This window comes from Mangifera indica, chromosome 6 (assembly GCF_011075055.1).
Source record: "Mangifera indica cultivar Alphonso chromosome 6, CATAS_Mindica_2.1, whole genome shotgun sequence".
NCBI lineage: Eukaryota > Viridiplantae > Streptophyta > Magnoliopsida > Sapindales > Anacardiaceae > Mangifera > Mangifera indica.
The window spans coordinates 2266761-2284013 of record NC_058142.1 but is presented as its reverse complement, the minus strand read 5'-3'; the positions used below and the strand labels follow the sequence as shown (position 1 = coordinate 2284013).

General features: G+C 34.2%; 3 protein-coding genes and 1 long non-coding RNA gene across 4 annotated transcripts; 2 read left to right on the top strand and 2 right to left on the bottom strand.

The window, feature by feature from the left end:
* Positions 1-217: 217 nt before the first annotated feature.
* LOC123218796 (protein CHUP1, chloroplastic) lies at positions 218-8172 on the top strand. Its single transcript, XM_044640425.1, has 9 exons — positions 218-1634; positions 1874-2005; positions 2089-2270; positions 2348-2459; positions 3452-3586; positions 3681-5121; positions 5234-5310; positions 6093-6204; positions 7793-8172. The coding sequence occupies exons 1-6, from the start codon at positions 492-494 to the stop codon at positions 3807-3809; spliced, it is 1833 nt and encodes a 610-aa protein (XP_044496360.1). The 5' UTR covers positions 218-491; the 3' UTR covers positions 3810-5121; positions 5234-5310; positions 6093-6204; positions 7793-8172.
* Positions 4843-8172, top strand: LOC123218801. The gene is made up of 4 exons (XM_044640434.1): positions 4843-5121; positions 5234-5310; positions 6093-6204; positions 7793-8172. Exons 1-4 carry the CDS (start codon positions 4844-4846, stop codon positions 7920-7922), a joined length of 597 nt encoding a protein of 198 aa, XP_044496369.1. The 5' UTR covers position 4843; the 3' UTR covers positions 7923-8172.
* Positions 8173-8280: 108 nt separating this feature from the next.
* LOC123218799 (protein trichome birefringence-like 38) lies at positions 8281-10904 on the bottom strand. The gene is made up of 5 exons (XM_044640432.1): positions 10368-10904; positions 10105-10276; positions 9159-9334; positions 8924-9082; positions 8281-8836 (listed from the first exon to the last, which is right to left on the bottom strand). Exons 1-5 carry the CDS (start codon positions 10670-10672, stop codon positions 8545-8547), a joined length of 1104 nt encoding a protein of 367 aa, XP_044496367.1. The 5' UTR covers positions 10673-10904; the 3' UTR covers positions 8281-8544.
* A 593-nt stretch (positions 10905-11497) lies between these two features.
* On the bottom strand, positions 11498-13307 carry LOC123218803. Its single transcript, XR_006502742.1, has 2 exons — positions 13110-13307; positions 11498-11856 (listed from the first exon to the last, which is right to left on the bottom strand). It is a non-coding gene; the product is annotated as an uncharacterized LOC123218803 (long non-coding RNA).
* Positions 13308-17253: the final 3946 nt, after the last annotated feature.

The following is a 17253-nucleotide window of genomic DNA, read 5'->3' as shown; positions in this document are numbered from 1 at the left end:
TCACATTTGCACCGTTTTGTTGTGGTTCGATTTATTTTAGCACACGCCCAAAACCAGTTTACACACTTAACTCCCACGCGCCTTCTAACGAGAAAACACAATAATTGAACACATATTAATTATGTATTAATCCAATAATTCTTCATTTACCAGACAAAATCTTATCGAAATGATGAATTTAATTCCAATCGAAACAGCAAGCGAGTGAGGGAGTTTAAAGATTCATCCAGACAAATAAATTGAAAGAAGTATAGTTGTTAGAGAAATTAATTTTAAAAATTTAATTCAAACTGGATCCAGGAGAAGAAGACCGTTCCTCGGAAAGTGCGTCATCCTTTAGATTTTATTTTAGACTCAGTTCTCTCTCTTCTGTTAAAATTATAATTTTTACAAACGAACTCCGAGACCACTCTGTCTCACTCTACACATTCAGTCTTTCTTCTAATCTTCAAACAAGACTCTAGCCACACTAAACTAAGCTAACCTTTTCAATGGTTGCCGGTAAAGTGAGAGTGGCAATGGGTTTGCACAAGTCACCTGCAAAGTCTAAGCAAGAACCTCTGCCAGCCAAGTCACATTCACCTTCGCCTAGTTCAGCCAAGGGCTCTTCTCAAAAGCCTGTCTTTTCACGCTCATTCGGTGTGTACTTCCCTCGCTCCTCTGCTCAAATCCAGCCTCGCCCACCTGACGTCACTGAGCTGCTCCGCCTCGTCGAAGAGCTCCGAGAAAGGGAGTCACTGTTAAAGACTGAACTTGTTGGTCAGAAGCTGTTAAAAGAAACGGTAGCCATTGTTCCAGTTCTTGAAAACGAGATCGCTTCTAAAAACGCTGAGCTTGAACGTTCTTTGAAAATGATTGAGGCTTTGCGGTCTGAAAATGAGAGATTGAAAGAAATGTTCGAGGAGGCCACGAGAGAAAGTGAGAGGAAGATAAAAGCCATGGAAGAGGAAATTGATGAGCTGAAGAAAACGGTGTCGGATCAAAGCAAGACAGAGTCATCATCAATAGAAAATGACGAGCTTTCTTCTTCTCAGCGGTTTCAGGGACTTATGGAAGTCACAGTGAAATCAAACCTCATCAAAAATTTGAAAAAAGGAGTTAAATGTGCGGAAAGTTCTGTTTGTTCAAGTTCTGATTCTAACAATCACAAGCTTGAAAGACAAGACTCCAAGAGAGAAGACTCAGAAAGCGAGAAACGTAAATTTTCTCACTCGCGGTGTAACTCAGAAGAACTGGTTTTCTCGTTCGAGTCAACTCATTCCAGTATCAGGCCCCGTGTTCCTCGTGTTCCAAATCCACCGCCAAAACCATCTTCAGCGGCGTCTGTTTCATCACATAATAAGCTTCCATCGGAAAAACAGATTCCACCGCCGCCTCCGCCGCCGCCTCTCCCTAAGCCTGTACCTCCTCCACCAAGGTCGGCGCCTCCGCCACCTCCGCCGCCGCCAAAGGGGCTAACAGCTGGTTCAGCGAAGGTGAGGAGGGTTCCGGAGGTGGTGGAGTTTTACCATTCCTTAATGCGGAGAGATTCACGGCGGGATTCTGGGGCCGGTGTGGCCGAAGTATTACCGGTGACGGCAAATGCGCGTGACATGATAGGCGAGATAGAGAACCGCTCGGCGCATTTACTCGCTGTAAGTGTCTGGTCTCCAGTTTGTTTTTTCTTTTTCGATCGGTTTGCCACTGTTTTGACATTGACAGGTCTTAAGAAGCTTTATTGGTCCCCTACACTTAACACTTCCTTTTTTGAATTTCATTGTTTTGTTGCTAAGATAAGACAGTTTTAGATTCCAAGTCACTGGTGAAATTAATTACTCCAGATAAAGGTGTAATTTTTATGGACTTTCATATCAATTTTACTTTTAAATTGCAGATAAAAACAGATGTGGAGACGCAGGGAGATTTCATCAGGTTTCTGATCAAAGAAGTAGAAAATGCTGCATTTGCAGATATTGAGGATGTTGTTCCATTTGTCAAATGGCTGGACGACGAGCTCTCTTACTTGGTACATACAGTAACTTCGTTTCCGGATTTTGAATTTAGTTTTTACAGATTGTGGGAGAGAATGTTGAATTTGATATTTTGCAGGTGGATGAAAGAGCTGTGCTTAAACACTTTGAGTGGCCAGAGCAAAAGGCGGATGCATTGCGGGAGGCAGCATTTGGGTATTGTGATCTTAAGAAGCTTGAGTCCGAGGCTTGTTCGTTTCGCGATGATGCCCGCCAGCCATGTGGTCCTGCTCTCAAAAAAATGCAGGCTCTGCTTGAAAAGTATGCCTATTTTCCTTTTCTTTTAATAAATTGTGTTTGATTCAATCATCATTAGCTACTAATTTTTACTGCAACAGGTTAGAGCATGGTGTTTACAATCTCTCACGAATGAGAGAATCCGCTGCAAAGAGATACAAAGGCTTTCAAATTCCTATGGATTGGATGCTTGAAACTGGAATTGTAAGCCAGGTAAACTACTAATTAATTCAAGCTAAGATAAACTGCACAATTATCATTTAGCTGCTTCTTTTAAAGTGGTCCCTTTTAATGAATCAGAGTTACAAATCTTGGGGAGACATTGTTTTGACATTGTCTTCTTTGAATTGTCATAATAGTAAGAGTAAGAGAAGTAGTGGTTACTAGATGACAAAGGGAAGGTTGAATTTTGCTTTATTCTCTGCCCACGCCTGCACTTGCACATGTGAATACTCAGATTTCTAAATTTTTCGCTTGAAACTGGAATTGTAAGCCAGGTAAACTACTAATTAATTCAAGCTAAGATAAACTACAAAATTATCATTTAGCTGCTTCTTTTAAAGTGGTCCCTTTTAATGAATCAGAGTTACAAATCTTGGGGAGACATTGTTTTGACATTGTCTTCTTTGAATTGTTATAATAGTAAGAGTAAGAGAAGTAGTGGTTACTAGATGACAAAGGGAAGGTTGAATTTTGCTTTATTCTCTGCCCACGCCTGCACTTGCACATGTGAATACTCAGATTTCTAAATTTATTTGATTGTCTCCTTCTTCTTTTCACTTTAGGATTGTTTATTTCATATTTTCTTACTTTGAAATGTATCAGTGTTTTTATATCGATTTCTTGCTTAAGAAAGACAGGAAAGATCTAAGACCCTTTATTCTTTTAAAAGTCACTTAGAAAAATATATTCCTCGTTTGACTGGGCTTATATTTACTTGAATGTTACAATATTATTCCATTTCCAGATTGTTAAGATTGATCACCTTCGCCAATCTGGGTTTTATGCTGTAATTTTATGTGTGTTGTAAAACAATGGATCGAAACCTGTTATCATCTGAGTTTAATCAGAAGAAGCAAATGAAATAACGGGTCAGCATCCTACATGTTAAAAAAAAAATTAGATTGGAAGCTCAAAAGAGTTTAAATCAAGAAAGATAACGATGATGGCTCATAAACATGCAACAATGGTGTGAATAATTGCAGATTAAACTGGCATCTGTAAAACTAGCCATGAAGTATATGAAGAGGGTCTCAGCTGAGCTCGAAATATTTGGTGGTAACCCTGAAGAAGAGGAACTAATTGTGCAAAGCGTAAGATTTGCTTTCCGCGTACATCAGGTATAAACTTGCTTTCCTACCATCCACATCAAACTCTTCCTAATGTCAGTATTCGCTGATGAGATGGTAATACTAACACATTGATTTTTGACAGTTTGCTGGAGGATTTGATGTGGAAACAATGAGGGCATTCCAAGAACTGAGAGATAAAGCCCGATCGTGCCATGTTCAATGCCAAAACCATACTCAACAGAAATTTGTATGCAGGTCTGCAACTTGCTAATCTGTAGCAAACTTAGCTTCAGAAATGCCACCAGTTTATCAGTTGTAAAGATAGAACACGATGTCCGTGAATACGATTGCAAGATCCCACCTTGCGTTAAGATGGATTTATCACATAATTATTTAAGATAAGATAATCCCATGTCAACAATTATTTATTTATTTTTTTTACTTCTGTTGCGTGTTCCAGTACTAGACAAAATTTAGCGCCTTCTAACACATGAAGCAGTTTCTCTCTGTATCCGAAAATTCATTCATTTATAACCTGCCATTCGCCACCTGCATTGCCTTTGTGTTCTTGATTGCATGAGCTCAATTTCTGCTATTGGCACTGACTATTACAGGTGGGATGATTAGAAGGCCATATTGAAGATGATGTGGTAATTACATAGATGATTAAGCAAATGTGATGATTTTAGATGGTTTATGATCAATATATTTATGATTCAGCTGAAAGCAACAGTTTTATGTCTAGAAAATCGAAGCTTTCTGCCTAGAATCAAATGCTGCACGTTCAAAACAAAACATGGGCCGACTGGTTTGATGATTGATGCTGAGATCTTATGTTGTGCGACTAATTAACTTGCTCAAGACTTTGAATTGGTTTGCACACTTAAACAAGAGAAACTCAATGCAATCGGAAATCGATTAAAGTCAATTTTTACCTGGTTCGAGGATATGTCTACCATCATCAATCTTAAAATTTTCGAAAGTATTTCACAAGCAAAAACTGATTTAAAAATAGTAAATATGGATATTAGATTAATCGTTATTTAATTTAAAATTATTTAATCACGTTATTTATAAACCTAAAAAAAAAAAATCTTCAATAAATTGATGAATTAAATGGTAACACCTAGGTTTATTCGTATTTGAGCGTCGGCTACTGGTTTTCAAATTCTCGAATAAATTAACCGTCGTCTGTTTCTGTATCCATTTTGACCGAACCCATGCCCAGCCCACCCGCCCGTCCAGTCTCAAACTCAACTGAGTTGATGGGTACTGTTGTGTTCTAGTATTGTCTGGGTGCTTGAAATGAGTCGCTTCTTGGATCTAAACTTTCCCTTTATTTCTTCAACTGAGTTTGGGCCTCTCAATCGCCCAAGGCGTATTAATATCTGCTCGCAGTATTCATTAAACAGAATTGACGTTTCTCTCATAAACCGATCATCTCTTCAACTTAATAGATATTATTACCCAGTTAAAGCCACCCTCACCACTACTACAACCATGGCAGCCGAGCAAAGTGGCAGCACGAGCCCACCCTTGAAACTCTTATTTGTAGAGATGGGTGTTGGCTACGATCAACATGGGTATTATTACATAAACATAAATTCATATTATTGTTGTAGATTTTTCAGTGCTTGTTGAACTTTGGAGAGACGATATGTTGATAACTTTTTTTTTTTTTTAACTTTTCAATAGGCAAGATGTTACAGCTGCAGCTATGAGGGCTTGCAGGGATGCCATCTCGTCCAATTCAATTCCTGCATTTAGGAGAGGTATATCTTTGTTGACTTTCTGTCAATTTTTGGATCCCTCTTCATGTTCTGTGTTCAAGTTTGATTCTTTTTTTATTTTTTGTTGAGACTAGTAAAGAATTTATTTTTACTGTTTATTATGTAAGCGGTATGAGATTTGAAGAGTGCGATATTTTGTGCTTTGCCTGAAATTGTGATTTGGAATGGGGAAACAAGAATGTTTTGTATTCGGTTGATTTTCAAGCTTTGTCAATATTGAGATAAGGTAATGATTAGTAACATTAGATTATTGTTTTAAATTTTGGAAAATTGTGTCCTTAAAGTCTTTCCTAGGAGTAGTTTCCCAAGGACAAAAGTCTTGTATTTCAGTAAACTTAAACTCTAGCATTTTTTGTTCTTATAAGTGAGAACATTTTTCCTGTTCACATTCTAGACCCAATTTATTCATGGCACCAGTGTATGGCCGTGACAGCCTATGCATTTTAATTACTGCAGAATAAGTGAAATAACAGCATTAGGCTTTTGGTGTTCTAAATTGCTTCAAACTGATTATTTTAAGAACTCTAGCGAACAATGAATTAAAAAACATATCAGAAATTTGGTTGAGACACTTTTTAACCTTAGCTATTCATATAACATATATGTTTTATTGGCTGAATGTTATTCTTTCTAATAGTTTTGCTTATTTTGGCATTATCATAGTTCAGAATTTAGTTTCTATTATCATAGTTGTGGTGTGTTTGGTATACATTTATTGTTTTGAAATATGATTCTTTAGCTATGATAAGCTGATTTGGTTGCAGGGTCTATACCTGGTGTCACATTTGAACAAATGAAACTATTGATCAAGCTAGGAGTTCCTCATTCTCTCCAGCAATCTTTGGATATTGAGAGGGTCAAATCAGTCTTTCCTTAGTGAGTTTTATACATTTCAAAGTTGGATGCATCAATATTCACCTCTTGTTTCTTGGAAGCTATGTGCTAGATGAAGATAACTGAATCTTGAGTTAATTTTTTGCTTTGTCAGTGCTTGAACCAAAAGAGAGTAAACGACATATATAACATAATGAGATTGATTGTGGCATTGCAGATCCAAGTTACCTAAATCATTTTAGTTAGTTTCAATGCACTGATATGTACTTAGTAAATTATGCTTTGGATGAGTACCATTATTAGTTATTGATATGTGTTAGGATTAGGATAATAATAATTAATGATATTGATTAGGATAATATTGATTAAGATAATTATTGATAGTTGAATTTGAATATTTGATAGGATAATAATTGATATTTGAATGTGAAGATTAAGATTAGGATATTGGTAGAATTAAAAGGGGTAGTTGGACTGAGGAAATAAAGGAGAGAAAAAAAAATTGTATAATGTTTTGGGCAGCCATTGACTGACTGGGAGGAGACTATAGTCTTGGGAGGAGCTAGCATCTTCGTATTGTTGTTTTGTGTAGTTTTCTATTAAATTGGTATTAGAGTAGTAAGATTTGGGTAAGGATTGGAAAACGATGGATGTTGTGTAGGTTCCTAGAAAATTAGAGTTGAAGTAGATAAGATTATGGAGGTAGTGTAGGAGAAGTTAAAAGCCATGAAATTCAACAGGTTGGATAATTTAGCTTATAGATTTATGACAATGAAAGGTGGCTAAAAGAATGAAAAGAGCTGTCTGAGGAGGAACCCGTAAAATGAGAAGTAACTGAGGAGGAAGACATAAAAAGGATCGGGATAACATTGGAATTTGAAATAGATAACGAGATTGAGACTAAATTTGGAGTTTTTTGTGTGTTTTTGATGATGGAGGATCTTGAATCTAGTGAGAAAAGGATCATGAGGTTGGGGTTCGGAGCATTTGAACTTATAGAGAATTATATCTCAAAAGCTAGTTGTTGAAATTGGAGAATTCAAAACTATATAAACCCACACAAAAAATGCGTACTTTTTTATGTGTGATCTAAATTTCATACTTTACACTTGGGATCATAACACCCTTATAAAGTAGCACGTTTTTGTCAAACAAACACCACTCTTTATTTAGGTTGTGTTTAGGGAAAGTGACAAATTTGGTACCAAAAGTTGCGGGAATTAAGTCATAAGAAATATTTTTCATTTAGTTTCTTTTTGACTGTATCATTCTGGGAATCTTTTATGTGGACTTAACTAGGCTGCAGCTCTGTATTTGCAAACTATAAATAATCAATTTTAAAGGTTGAAAACAAAATTAAATTTAAGAAACATACCCAAAACTTGAGGATTTACTTTCGATGATTTCATGGCTAGGTAAAACATGTAACTTTGTGATTCATACCTGTGCAAATTGTGTACAAGCGATAGAATCTTTCATCACTATTTCTGCTTATCATATGGTAAATAATACTCAGTGTTATTGATTTTGAGTTTTCTGTACAAATTGCGGTTTGATCATGACTTAAACAATGAATCTATGGAATTCCTTTAATTCTCACAGCTCTCTAACTTGACTTTAATACTTGCAGTGGGAAAATTTTGAACGTTGAGGTTGTTGACGGGGGACTAATATGCTCGAGTGGGGTGTATGTGGAAGAAATGGGAGACAAAAATGACGACTGCTACATAGTGAATGCTGCAGTTTATGTGGGATACTAGAGTTTTATTTTCTGGGATCTCTTGTTGAGGCTTGCTGTGATTATCATCCACTCTATAATGCAAATGGGATTTTGTTATTTTGTCTGGTAGATGGAATTCTGGACTTTTCTGTCATTTTCAAGTTGAAAAAATAAACCACTGAGTTGGCACTTGGCTCCATAGCTTCACGGACTAACTCTTTCATTTTCACAATAATATATTGTCTTCACCGACTAAATCGTCAAATGCCAAATAGTGATTTTACTGTTAACCAGATTCTATGAGATATGAAGGTTTCTCATTTGTCACGACACCTACCGCTTAATCCAGGATTTGTATGATTGTATTTTCCAGACTGTTCATGAAAAATGGCCATAACTGAAAACACTGATAATTATATAATTTTATATTGGATAAATGTAAGTTTACAATAAGGAATTCAAACTTTTCTGTCTTCCTACAATCCGAAAACAATTATTTTGATCTAAAAAATCAATCACTTCACAATGGATTTTTGCCTCCTTGTTGTTTTGAGGAATTTCTTCACCTCCAAAAATATGATTTACAAGCTGGTATTGAAAAGAAAAAAATAGAAAACACTGTAAATAGAACTGTTGCTGTATTGTGATATACCCCTTGAGAATCACATGACAAGAGCTGCATACAAAAGCTGGTTCCAAGTATCAGGCAGTCCTGGAAGGCACCAGTGGCTGCAGTCTGTACCAGAATGCTCACCACTGTAGCTTGATGGATGAGCATCTTTTCTCAGTTGTGAGAGGGTGGTTATATCAAGCAAATAAACAGGCTTGTTCATTGTGCTTAATACTTTGTTCACTACTGCAACAGCTGGAGGGGCCCCAGCCGGATATGTAGATCCTGAAAGTGGATCTAATTCTCCTAAGCAGTTCTTTCTCGGCGAATTCCATTCCTTCCCCCTGGTTAAATTAAACAAAACCAGAATGAACCTTAGTATATACAAAAAGATCAAATATTATAAAAGCTAGAGGTGGTTTGTCACTTACAAATAATGAGTTGGAGAAATGCCCTGGAAGAACACTTTGGTCTTAAGGGGATCAACATTGAGATCAACCCATCTAGCCCATGTACTCAACCCTTTGGAAAATGCCTCAATGCGGTCCATATCTTTATACAATGCCTCTCCATCCTGAATATAATCCCATCTGCACATTATAAAAACTTGGTATGAAAGCTTGTTAAAAATTTAAGATTTCTGAAAAAATAGAACAGTGAACTTACGCCTGAGCACTTCCAGTGTGAGTCCACCAATGCCATGAGTTGAAGATGAGCATGTCCATATCTTTCCAGGCATTTCCAGCTTGGATTGAGTTTAGCGTCAGTACTCTTCCTATGTTCTGCCTAATTATATCCACTAGGTATGGTGTTCTATACAGAAGTAAAGTTAACCCATAGTCCTGCGCATCAATAATAATCATGTACGTGAAGAATATATTAAAGAAAGGCTGCCGTAAGCCGGTAGGTGGGCATCATTTGGACATGATTGGGCAACAAATAATTGTATAGAGACGGCTAAACAAACACAGGTTGGCTAACAGCTACGAATTAATGTGTTTGTTGAATTCAGATCTGTATTGCTACCACTTTTTTTCTACTGTTAAGTCAAAAGAAATGATATTGGATGGTTTATCTCATCTTTACCAAAAGGGGAAAAAATGAACAGTCGGCTTAGAGTCAGAGCAGAGCAAGTATGTATGTAATTAGGGAAGAAAGAAAAAATTATACTAAAAAATATACAGAAATCATAATGGTAGAGAAAAAAATTAACTTGAGCAAAGCTGATAGGTGAAATAGCCCAACCTATGTGAGACTTTTTAAAAGATATTATAGACTGGCCCTGTCTTGGATTCTTCCATGGTTTTGGTTATGTATTCATTCTCTTATACTTTTCCCAAGTAGGAATAAAGATTAATATGCAGAAAAAAAATTAAGGCAAGCAAAGAGTTACTATAATTTAACTATTTTATGTAGCTTCTCCTGTCTTCAAACTACACCAAATATTCACCAAATAACTGACTCCCCAACATAAGAAACAGCAGATTTATCCATCTCTGGGGGAGGGAGGAGAACGAAGAAATTAAAAAATATATATGTTGAACAGGAAAGACTGAGTTTTGTAGATGCGTTTCATTTGGAAAACAAAAAGGTGAAACCAAATAAAACTGACCTGAAAAGATACAGAAGACAATGAGTCCCGCCTCACAAAAGTTGTCTTGGCATTTGGCACCGACGCGTGAAGCATACAAGCCAGTGATTCCCACATATTCAAACTCAGTGAGTCACCCACAAACATTATCCTTTTCCCACTCCATCTCCGCAGAAATTCCACTCCATTGAACCTTCACCAACACAAAACAAGCCAAACCAAAAAACATTAAAAAAAATCATGTTTTTCACTATAGCAAAGATATATAAAAAGCATTTTTTTACCTCGGTAGGACACAAGAGTCAGGTTGCCAGGAGTACTTGAGGTACTGCTTATCAGGTCTGCCATACTTTATGCAATCAAACTCAGCATCAATGAAGGGACAACCTGAAGATTCATATAAAGGATATGAAGCATCAAGCACCCATTTCCCTTGAAACAAATTGCAACCACTCACTTGTTTCCTTCCTTTCAATGAACTGGTTATATTGTAATAGTGTTGTTGTGCATTTGCTTCTTGCAAGAACAGGAATACACACAAGAACAAGGAGAACAAAACCTGGCGCCTACACCCGCACCCAAATCCCATAATGTATTCTGGGTCCGCAACTAACTACTGTTGAGAGAGATAGTGAAGAAAAAGTTGGGGGTCTGTATTGAGCTTATATACTGCAAAAAGTGAAAGACAAAGGAGAGAGAAAGGTCTTGGTGGGTTCACATGGAGTGAGATACAGAAGATTGATTTTTTATATTCTGACATGAATTGTGAAATCTTGGAAGCATTATTGAATTCCTCTTTCTTCTTTCTTGTGTAATGTGCTTTTTCTCTGGGGGGCTGAAAGTCTAATTTGGTGTTTTATTGAAAAAATTAAAATTTTGGTTTGTGTTGAAAATGGGATTCTTTGTAAAGTTCTTTTGTACGTTCTACTGGTCTGCATGTCACGGGACATTTGTATTGCACATGCACAAACCATCTGCTCGTTTTGCAAAATTATATAATAAATTCAGCAGTATTATAACCAAGAAGAGACTGAACAACTATATTACAAATGGGTGATAAATTATAGTTTGATAGGTAAAAACAGAGAGATTTTATATATAAAGATAAGAGTTTAAATATTTTTTGTTGATATTTTAATATTAAAATTTTAATTTATTTAATTAATTTATAATTATGAGATGAGACTAATCATTTAACTTAAAATTTTACAAATTTTACGGATTTTGTAGGATTAATAAAACTGACTACAAAAGGGCAATTAAAATTTCTGCATATTAAAGACACTCGAACATTAATATTGATTTGACATGTGAAAACACCATGTTTTGGAATCAAGTTCCAATTATTTGAGCGAAAGATTCTAACAGAGAGGCAGTGTGGGACACAATACACATCAGAAGGGGATACTGATAATTGACAATTAAACTAGTGTAAGTTCATAATCATCCTCCGAAACCAACTTTATCAGGAATTTGGATGAATCATTTTCATTCTATTAATCAATCTTTCCTTCACAACAAATTTCTGATAACACAGTGGAGTTTACAACTGAATCAGTAATGCCATTCCAAGAGAGTTGACCCAGCGCTGTCCCACCACCAGGGGCAGGTCCACCAGTTTGGCGTTTCAGGGTTAGGCTTTGGGCCAAACGACAACCACAAGTGGTTTCAGTCGGGAGAGCTGGACCCATTTTGTAAAGTGTGACACCCACCTCCGGCTGGCTCTAAAAGTGAGGTTGGTGAAGAGTGTATTGAGGTCCACTACAGAAAAAGCTGCCATCACCAAACCCAATTGTGATTTTTCAATGAGATTAAGATCACACATTTTCTTGATCGGTAACGTGTTCATCATGTTTTTGGATAACGTCTGATCTCATTAGTAAAGTTTCCTTCTTTCCTAAAAGCTAGATTCTTATTCTTACATTAACTTTGTTTAATTTGTACACGGCTAACTTGCATTTGCTTTAGATGGCTATTGATGGCATAACCTAATGAAATGAATCTTTTGTTGAATTGTACATTTCATTAATTAGCAATAGTATATAAACTGTTATCCAATGGCCGACACAGAAAAGAAATTTAAAGGGTCAATGTCAAAATAACTCAAATAAATCTTATATAAAATAAACACAAATATTTTTACTAACAAGACACAAATTAAAATCTTTGTGTAATTAGGTTTTGACTCCAAATCTTGGTTTTATTGGTAGTGGGAGAATGTTAGTTTTTGTTGTTAATTTTACTAATGATTTTGTTTTTGTGTTCAATGATTTGTTAATACAGTGAAAGCAGTTCATGGTGCTCTAATGGTGACATCAAGCACTTACTTTCCAGCCTAATTGTAAAAATCCTGCACCGATTCCAATAAATCATGAAATCTCCAGACAAACCCACAAGATGAAGCCAAAATATCAAAAAAAAAAAAAAAAAAAAATCGAAGAAGAGACATACTGTAAGAATTGTTCTTGTAGAACCTATTGAAATTTTTAACAGAGGTGAGGAGGAGCTGTAGAGGTTTTGTTGTGGGATGAATGACATGGCTTTAGCATGAAGTTTTTGTTAAAATGTTATAGTGTAAAATTGTAAATTATATTAATGGGTATAATTACAAAAAAAAATTTCAAACATGTGACTTTTTACTAATACGAAATGTAATCAATAAAACTATATATACTCATTTTTGGTACATAATTTATGTATACAAATGAGGTGTTATCATATGATTAGATGTTTCTTTATCATATGATGACATATATTTTAAAATCACCTAATTACATGATGACATATCACTGTATATATGAATTGTGTACCAAAAATGGGTACACATAACATTGCTCATTTTGAATATACTAATTGCCATTTAACACATACAATTACTATTTAACATATACAACCTTAAAGTATTCTATCATTTAAACAAATTATATATAATGTTATTTTTTATATAATATCTAGTGCCAACTCCATCCTCATATACTGACAGCCATATTATTATCTCTTAAACAAAGAAAGTGAAAGGGCTTTACCTAGTGATCGAAAACGCCTGGAAGCTTACCAATTTTCTTTGCGATAGGCAAGGTGGGGCTCCTCCCTTAGAGAGTTTTTTAAATGAAAGATGAAACAAAATGATTATTGATATATTCTTTAACGTCTCTGTGTTGCTTCAATTCTGTACTGCAGCACAGCTCACCGATGATAATTTTAAAGCCATTATTTTTGTGTAATAAGCTAATTTATGGTGGTGGCTCTGTATATAATTATATATTGACCTTTCCAGACTTTTATTCCAATTCCATTCCAAAATGACTGCTTTGCTAATTGATTAATATTTAATAATATAAACTGCCATAGGCTACAAACCAATACGATGAATCAATAATTTTCAGCATTCAAACTTTGAAATGCATGCATAGATCTCTTTTATTACTTGTACCAATAAAACATCTGTAATTTTTTTAATCCAATAATCTGATCTATTATTAAAATATTATTTATTTTAAAAAATAAATAAACTATCATGGTTTTAATTTTGAAATTTATAATTCAAAATACATTTTGACAGTGTAAATAACTCACAAACTATTTAACTAGTTAAATATTCTTATCTTTAAGTAAGATAGAATATATACATATATCTAATATTTTTCTCATATTTTATTGATATAAGATTTAACTAGAGGTGTGATAACAATAATAAATGTTAAATTTGGTTGTAAAGTTTGTAATATGGACCCCTATAGCTGCTTTTTGTTAAAATAGTGTTGATTCCTGAAAAAAACTTTCAGTTTTCCTTATTTATATATAATCCAAAAGATAGATGACTTGACAAGAGTAATTATTTCTAGATTAGACTTAATAACAAAATATTATTATTTTGCAATGCTGAAAAAATTATGCAGGGTGGGGGAGCAAGTAGAGTCAAACTGTCCAAGTCTGGAAGGAAGGATGAGGTTTTGCTGTGGGCTGCAGTTGGCCGAAAATTAAGCTAATGGCTGAAACAACAATGGTGGAGGTCCACTCAACCATTGATTTAACAATGAGTCGCTTTTTTCGTAAGGAAGACATTACATCACATCCCTTTTTCCAATTTTGGCCCATGAATTCATAGGTATATTATATCAACTTCTTTATCAGAAAACCGGCATTTTTATTATTTACTTGACTTCAACTTCTTTATTCTTTATCAGAATAAAGACGTGCAAAAAGGGGCAGCTTACATATGTTTGATGTAAGTTTATTAGAAGGAATTGACAAATTAACAATTGCATGCATGGATACCTTCCATAACAATTCAGAATCCCTTTATAATTGAGTGTTTATCTGTTAAATTCCGTTTCCATGGTGGGACTGTAAGATTTCATTTACATAAGTAAACATAAAATTGTGCAATCCTAATTTCACAAGATCTATGCACATAATATAAAATATTGAATTAAAACAATAAAATTATAGAGAATACCTAGAACACGAAATTGTACTTCCAAAATTACTTATATTGGAATAATTGATCTTTTGCTTTTAAAACCTCCCAAAATGAAAATGAAAGCTTTCAATGGATAAACCTATATTGTACATGGTTTGAAAAGGAAACCTAATTAATATATAATAGATAGTTAAGACCGATCAAAAATCTAATAAACATTTAGACTCACACTAATATTATCTACGTAAAACTTTTAAATGTATTTAATTTATTTTTATTGATTACTTAAAACTGTTATTAAACTATTCAATTATCTAATTTTATTAAATCAAATTATTAATTAATGTTAGCTTATATTAGAAAATTTTCCAGAGAACAACTTTTATTTATGTTTTCAATTGAATACTCCATATCTCATCAGGTTTGTGTCTGCCTATTTTTTTGTACAGGTTTTCATGGTATCTGTGAATATTATGACATCTAAATCCTTTATTGAAAAGTCAAACACTATATTTCTTGAAGTGAAAGCATCATATGATTCTTCAAGCATACATAAACTTGAGTATTTGTCATCATCGAATACTCTTTTGGTCTGTTTACAATCGTAAAAACTCAATCGAGTTCGAAAGACTGAGTTTTCAATTAGCCGGTTTATAAGTCTGTTGAAGAGCTGGCCCAATTTGCATTGCATGTTGAAGAAGCAATCGATGACATAACATTTACTTAAAGGCTTTTTTTGGTGGCGGCCAAACCAATAATTGTTGATTGCATGAAACTTGTTTGTATAAAAATATATTCTTTGTTGAAGAAGCAAAAATTATTGAGTAATGGGGTAGAGTAGTTAGGTTATAGTGATAAGCAATGAGTCATTATCAAATCTCCCATCAATAAAAAAAGCATCAAATTATTTGTATAAATATTCTCTATAGTGTGGATAGACACAATCCTCAAAAACCACCTCGCCGATAGAATCTAATCGTTATATCACGACAATTAGGCAAAGCTTGAAAGCGACGAATTGTGTTGTTTATAATGGAAAGCGGAAGTGTAATATTTAAAATTTTACGCAAAAACATTCATCCATGAATAATTCAGGATCAAAATATGGTCATAATATACACAATTAAAATACCCATATGGTGTTTATAATAACTTGCATGTGGAAGCTCCTTCGACTTGAGGCCTAAGTTGTATAAATTGTTCCCCTCATCGTTGGATTTTTCAATGTGCTTGAATTTTCTTGAATATCTTAAAGTGCATTTTCTTCGCTGCCTAGTCCTTGTATGTGCTACTATGCTCAATCATCCACTGCTCGTGTTTCAAAACAATCTCTTCTTCATGCAATGCCTGGGACATGAATATTTGAGAAGATATTTGAAAAATATTAAACCCTTACTTTGAATATGAAGTTTACAAAATGGAGGCATATTTAGAAGAATGATGTATTTGATTAATCATTATCTTCATCTTTATGATAAGATTTTAGATAATCACCATATCTCATAAAATATTTCAAGTTTTCTTTTTTAATAAACAAATATAAACTTAAAAATATTCGTTAGTTAAGTTGTATTTATCTTAGCTACTACTACATTTATAAAACTTTAACTTATTTGATATAATGGTTTTGGATCTTATCATTGTACTCTGACCTGTCCAACAAATACGGACATAATTCTTAGTTATTAAAAAAAAAAATTATATTGATCGTAGAAAAATTTTTTATATTTTAGTTAAACTTTATTTTAGAAGTATGTTATTCAAGTTAATTCAATTGAGATTTACTTTAATCATCAACTAATATCAACCTACCTATACATATTTTTATTTTATTCATACAGATGGATAGGTAGTATAAAGGATTTTATTGCTTGTAATAAGAAAAAGAATTGATTTGACAATAACATATTGGTATTCATTTTGAGTGACAAACTTTTACTTAATAGGTTTTGTTGATTATTTGTGACTCTATACTTTTGAATATGTTGACTAAAGAGTAAATTTTTCCAAGTCAATTTATAATGACAAACGACAATCAATTGTGTATGAAAATTGGATAATTAATTAAAATAAGCAAAATTTTAAGCGTTTATACGTTTTTAGGCCACCTTAGAAAAGTTTTACCAAAATAAGCAAACCGTATTTTTTTTTACCCTTTTTACCCTTATGTTGAAAAACCAAGTAAAAATATTTTTTTTGAGAATGTGCGTCGGTTTATGGCAGTTACGATAGTAGCTAAGAATTTTACAGTGAAACCCTAAATATGTTGAATGTATATGGATGTTTTTGAATGTTTCGAACGCTTAAAATGATGTAGTTTAGATGTTAATGGATGCCTAGAAGTGTAGCCATTGAGAGACAAAAACGCAAAAAGTGAACAGTGTCACGCAAACTGCACAAATACTGTTCACATCGCGTAAACTGCTTGCAAAATCGCGCAAAAAATACTGTTTACAGACTATGATATCTACTTTTGCGCGATGTAAACAGTGTTTGCGCAGCACTGTAAATTTGCGCAGTTTGCGTGACACTGTAAATTTGTGCGCTTTTGTCTCTCAACGGCTACACTTCCAGACATCCATTAACATTGAAACTACATCATTTTAAGCGTTCGAAATATTCAAAAACATTCATATACATAATTCGACATATTTAGGGTTTCAGTGTAAAATCTCTAGCCACTATCGTAACCACCATAAACAGACGCACATTCTCAGAAAAAATATTTTTATTTAGTTTTTCAACAT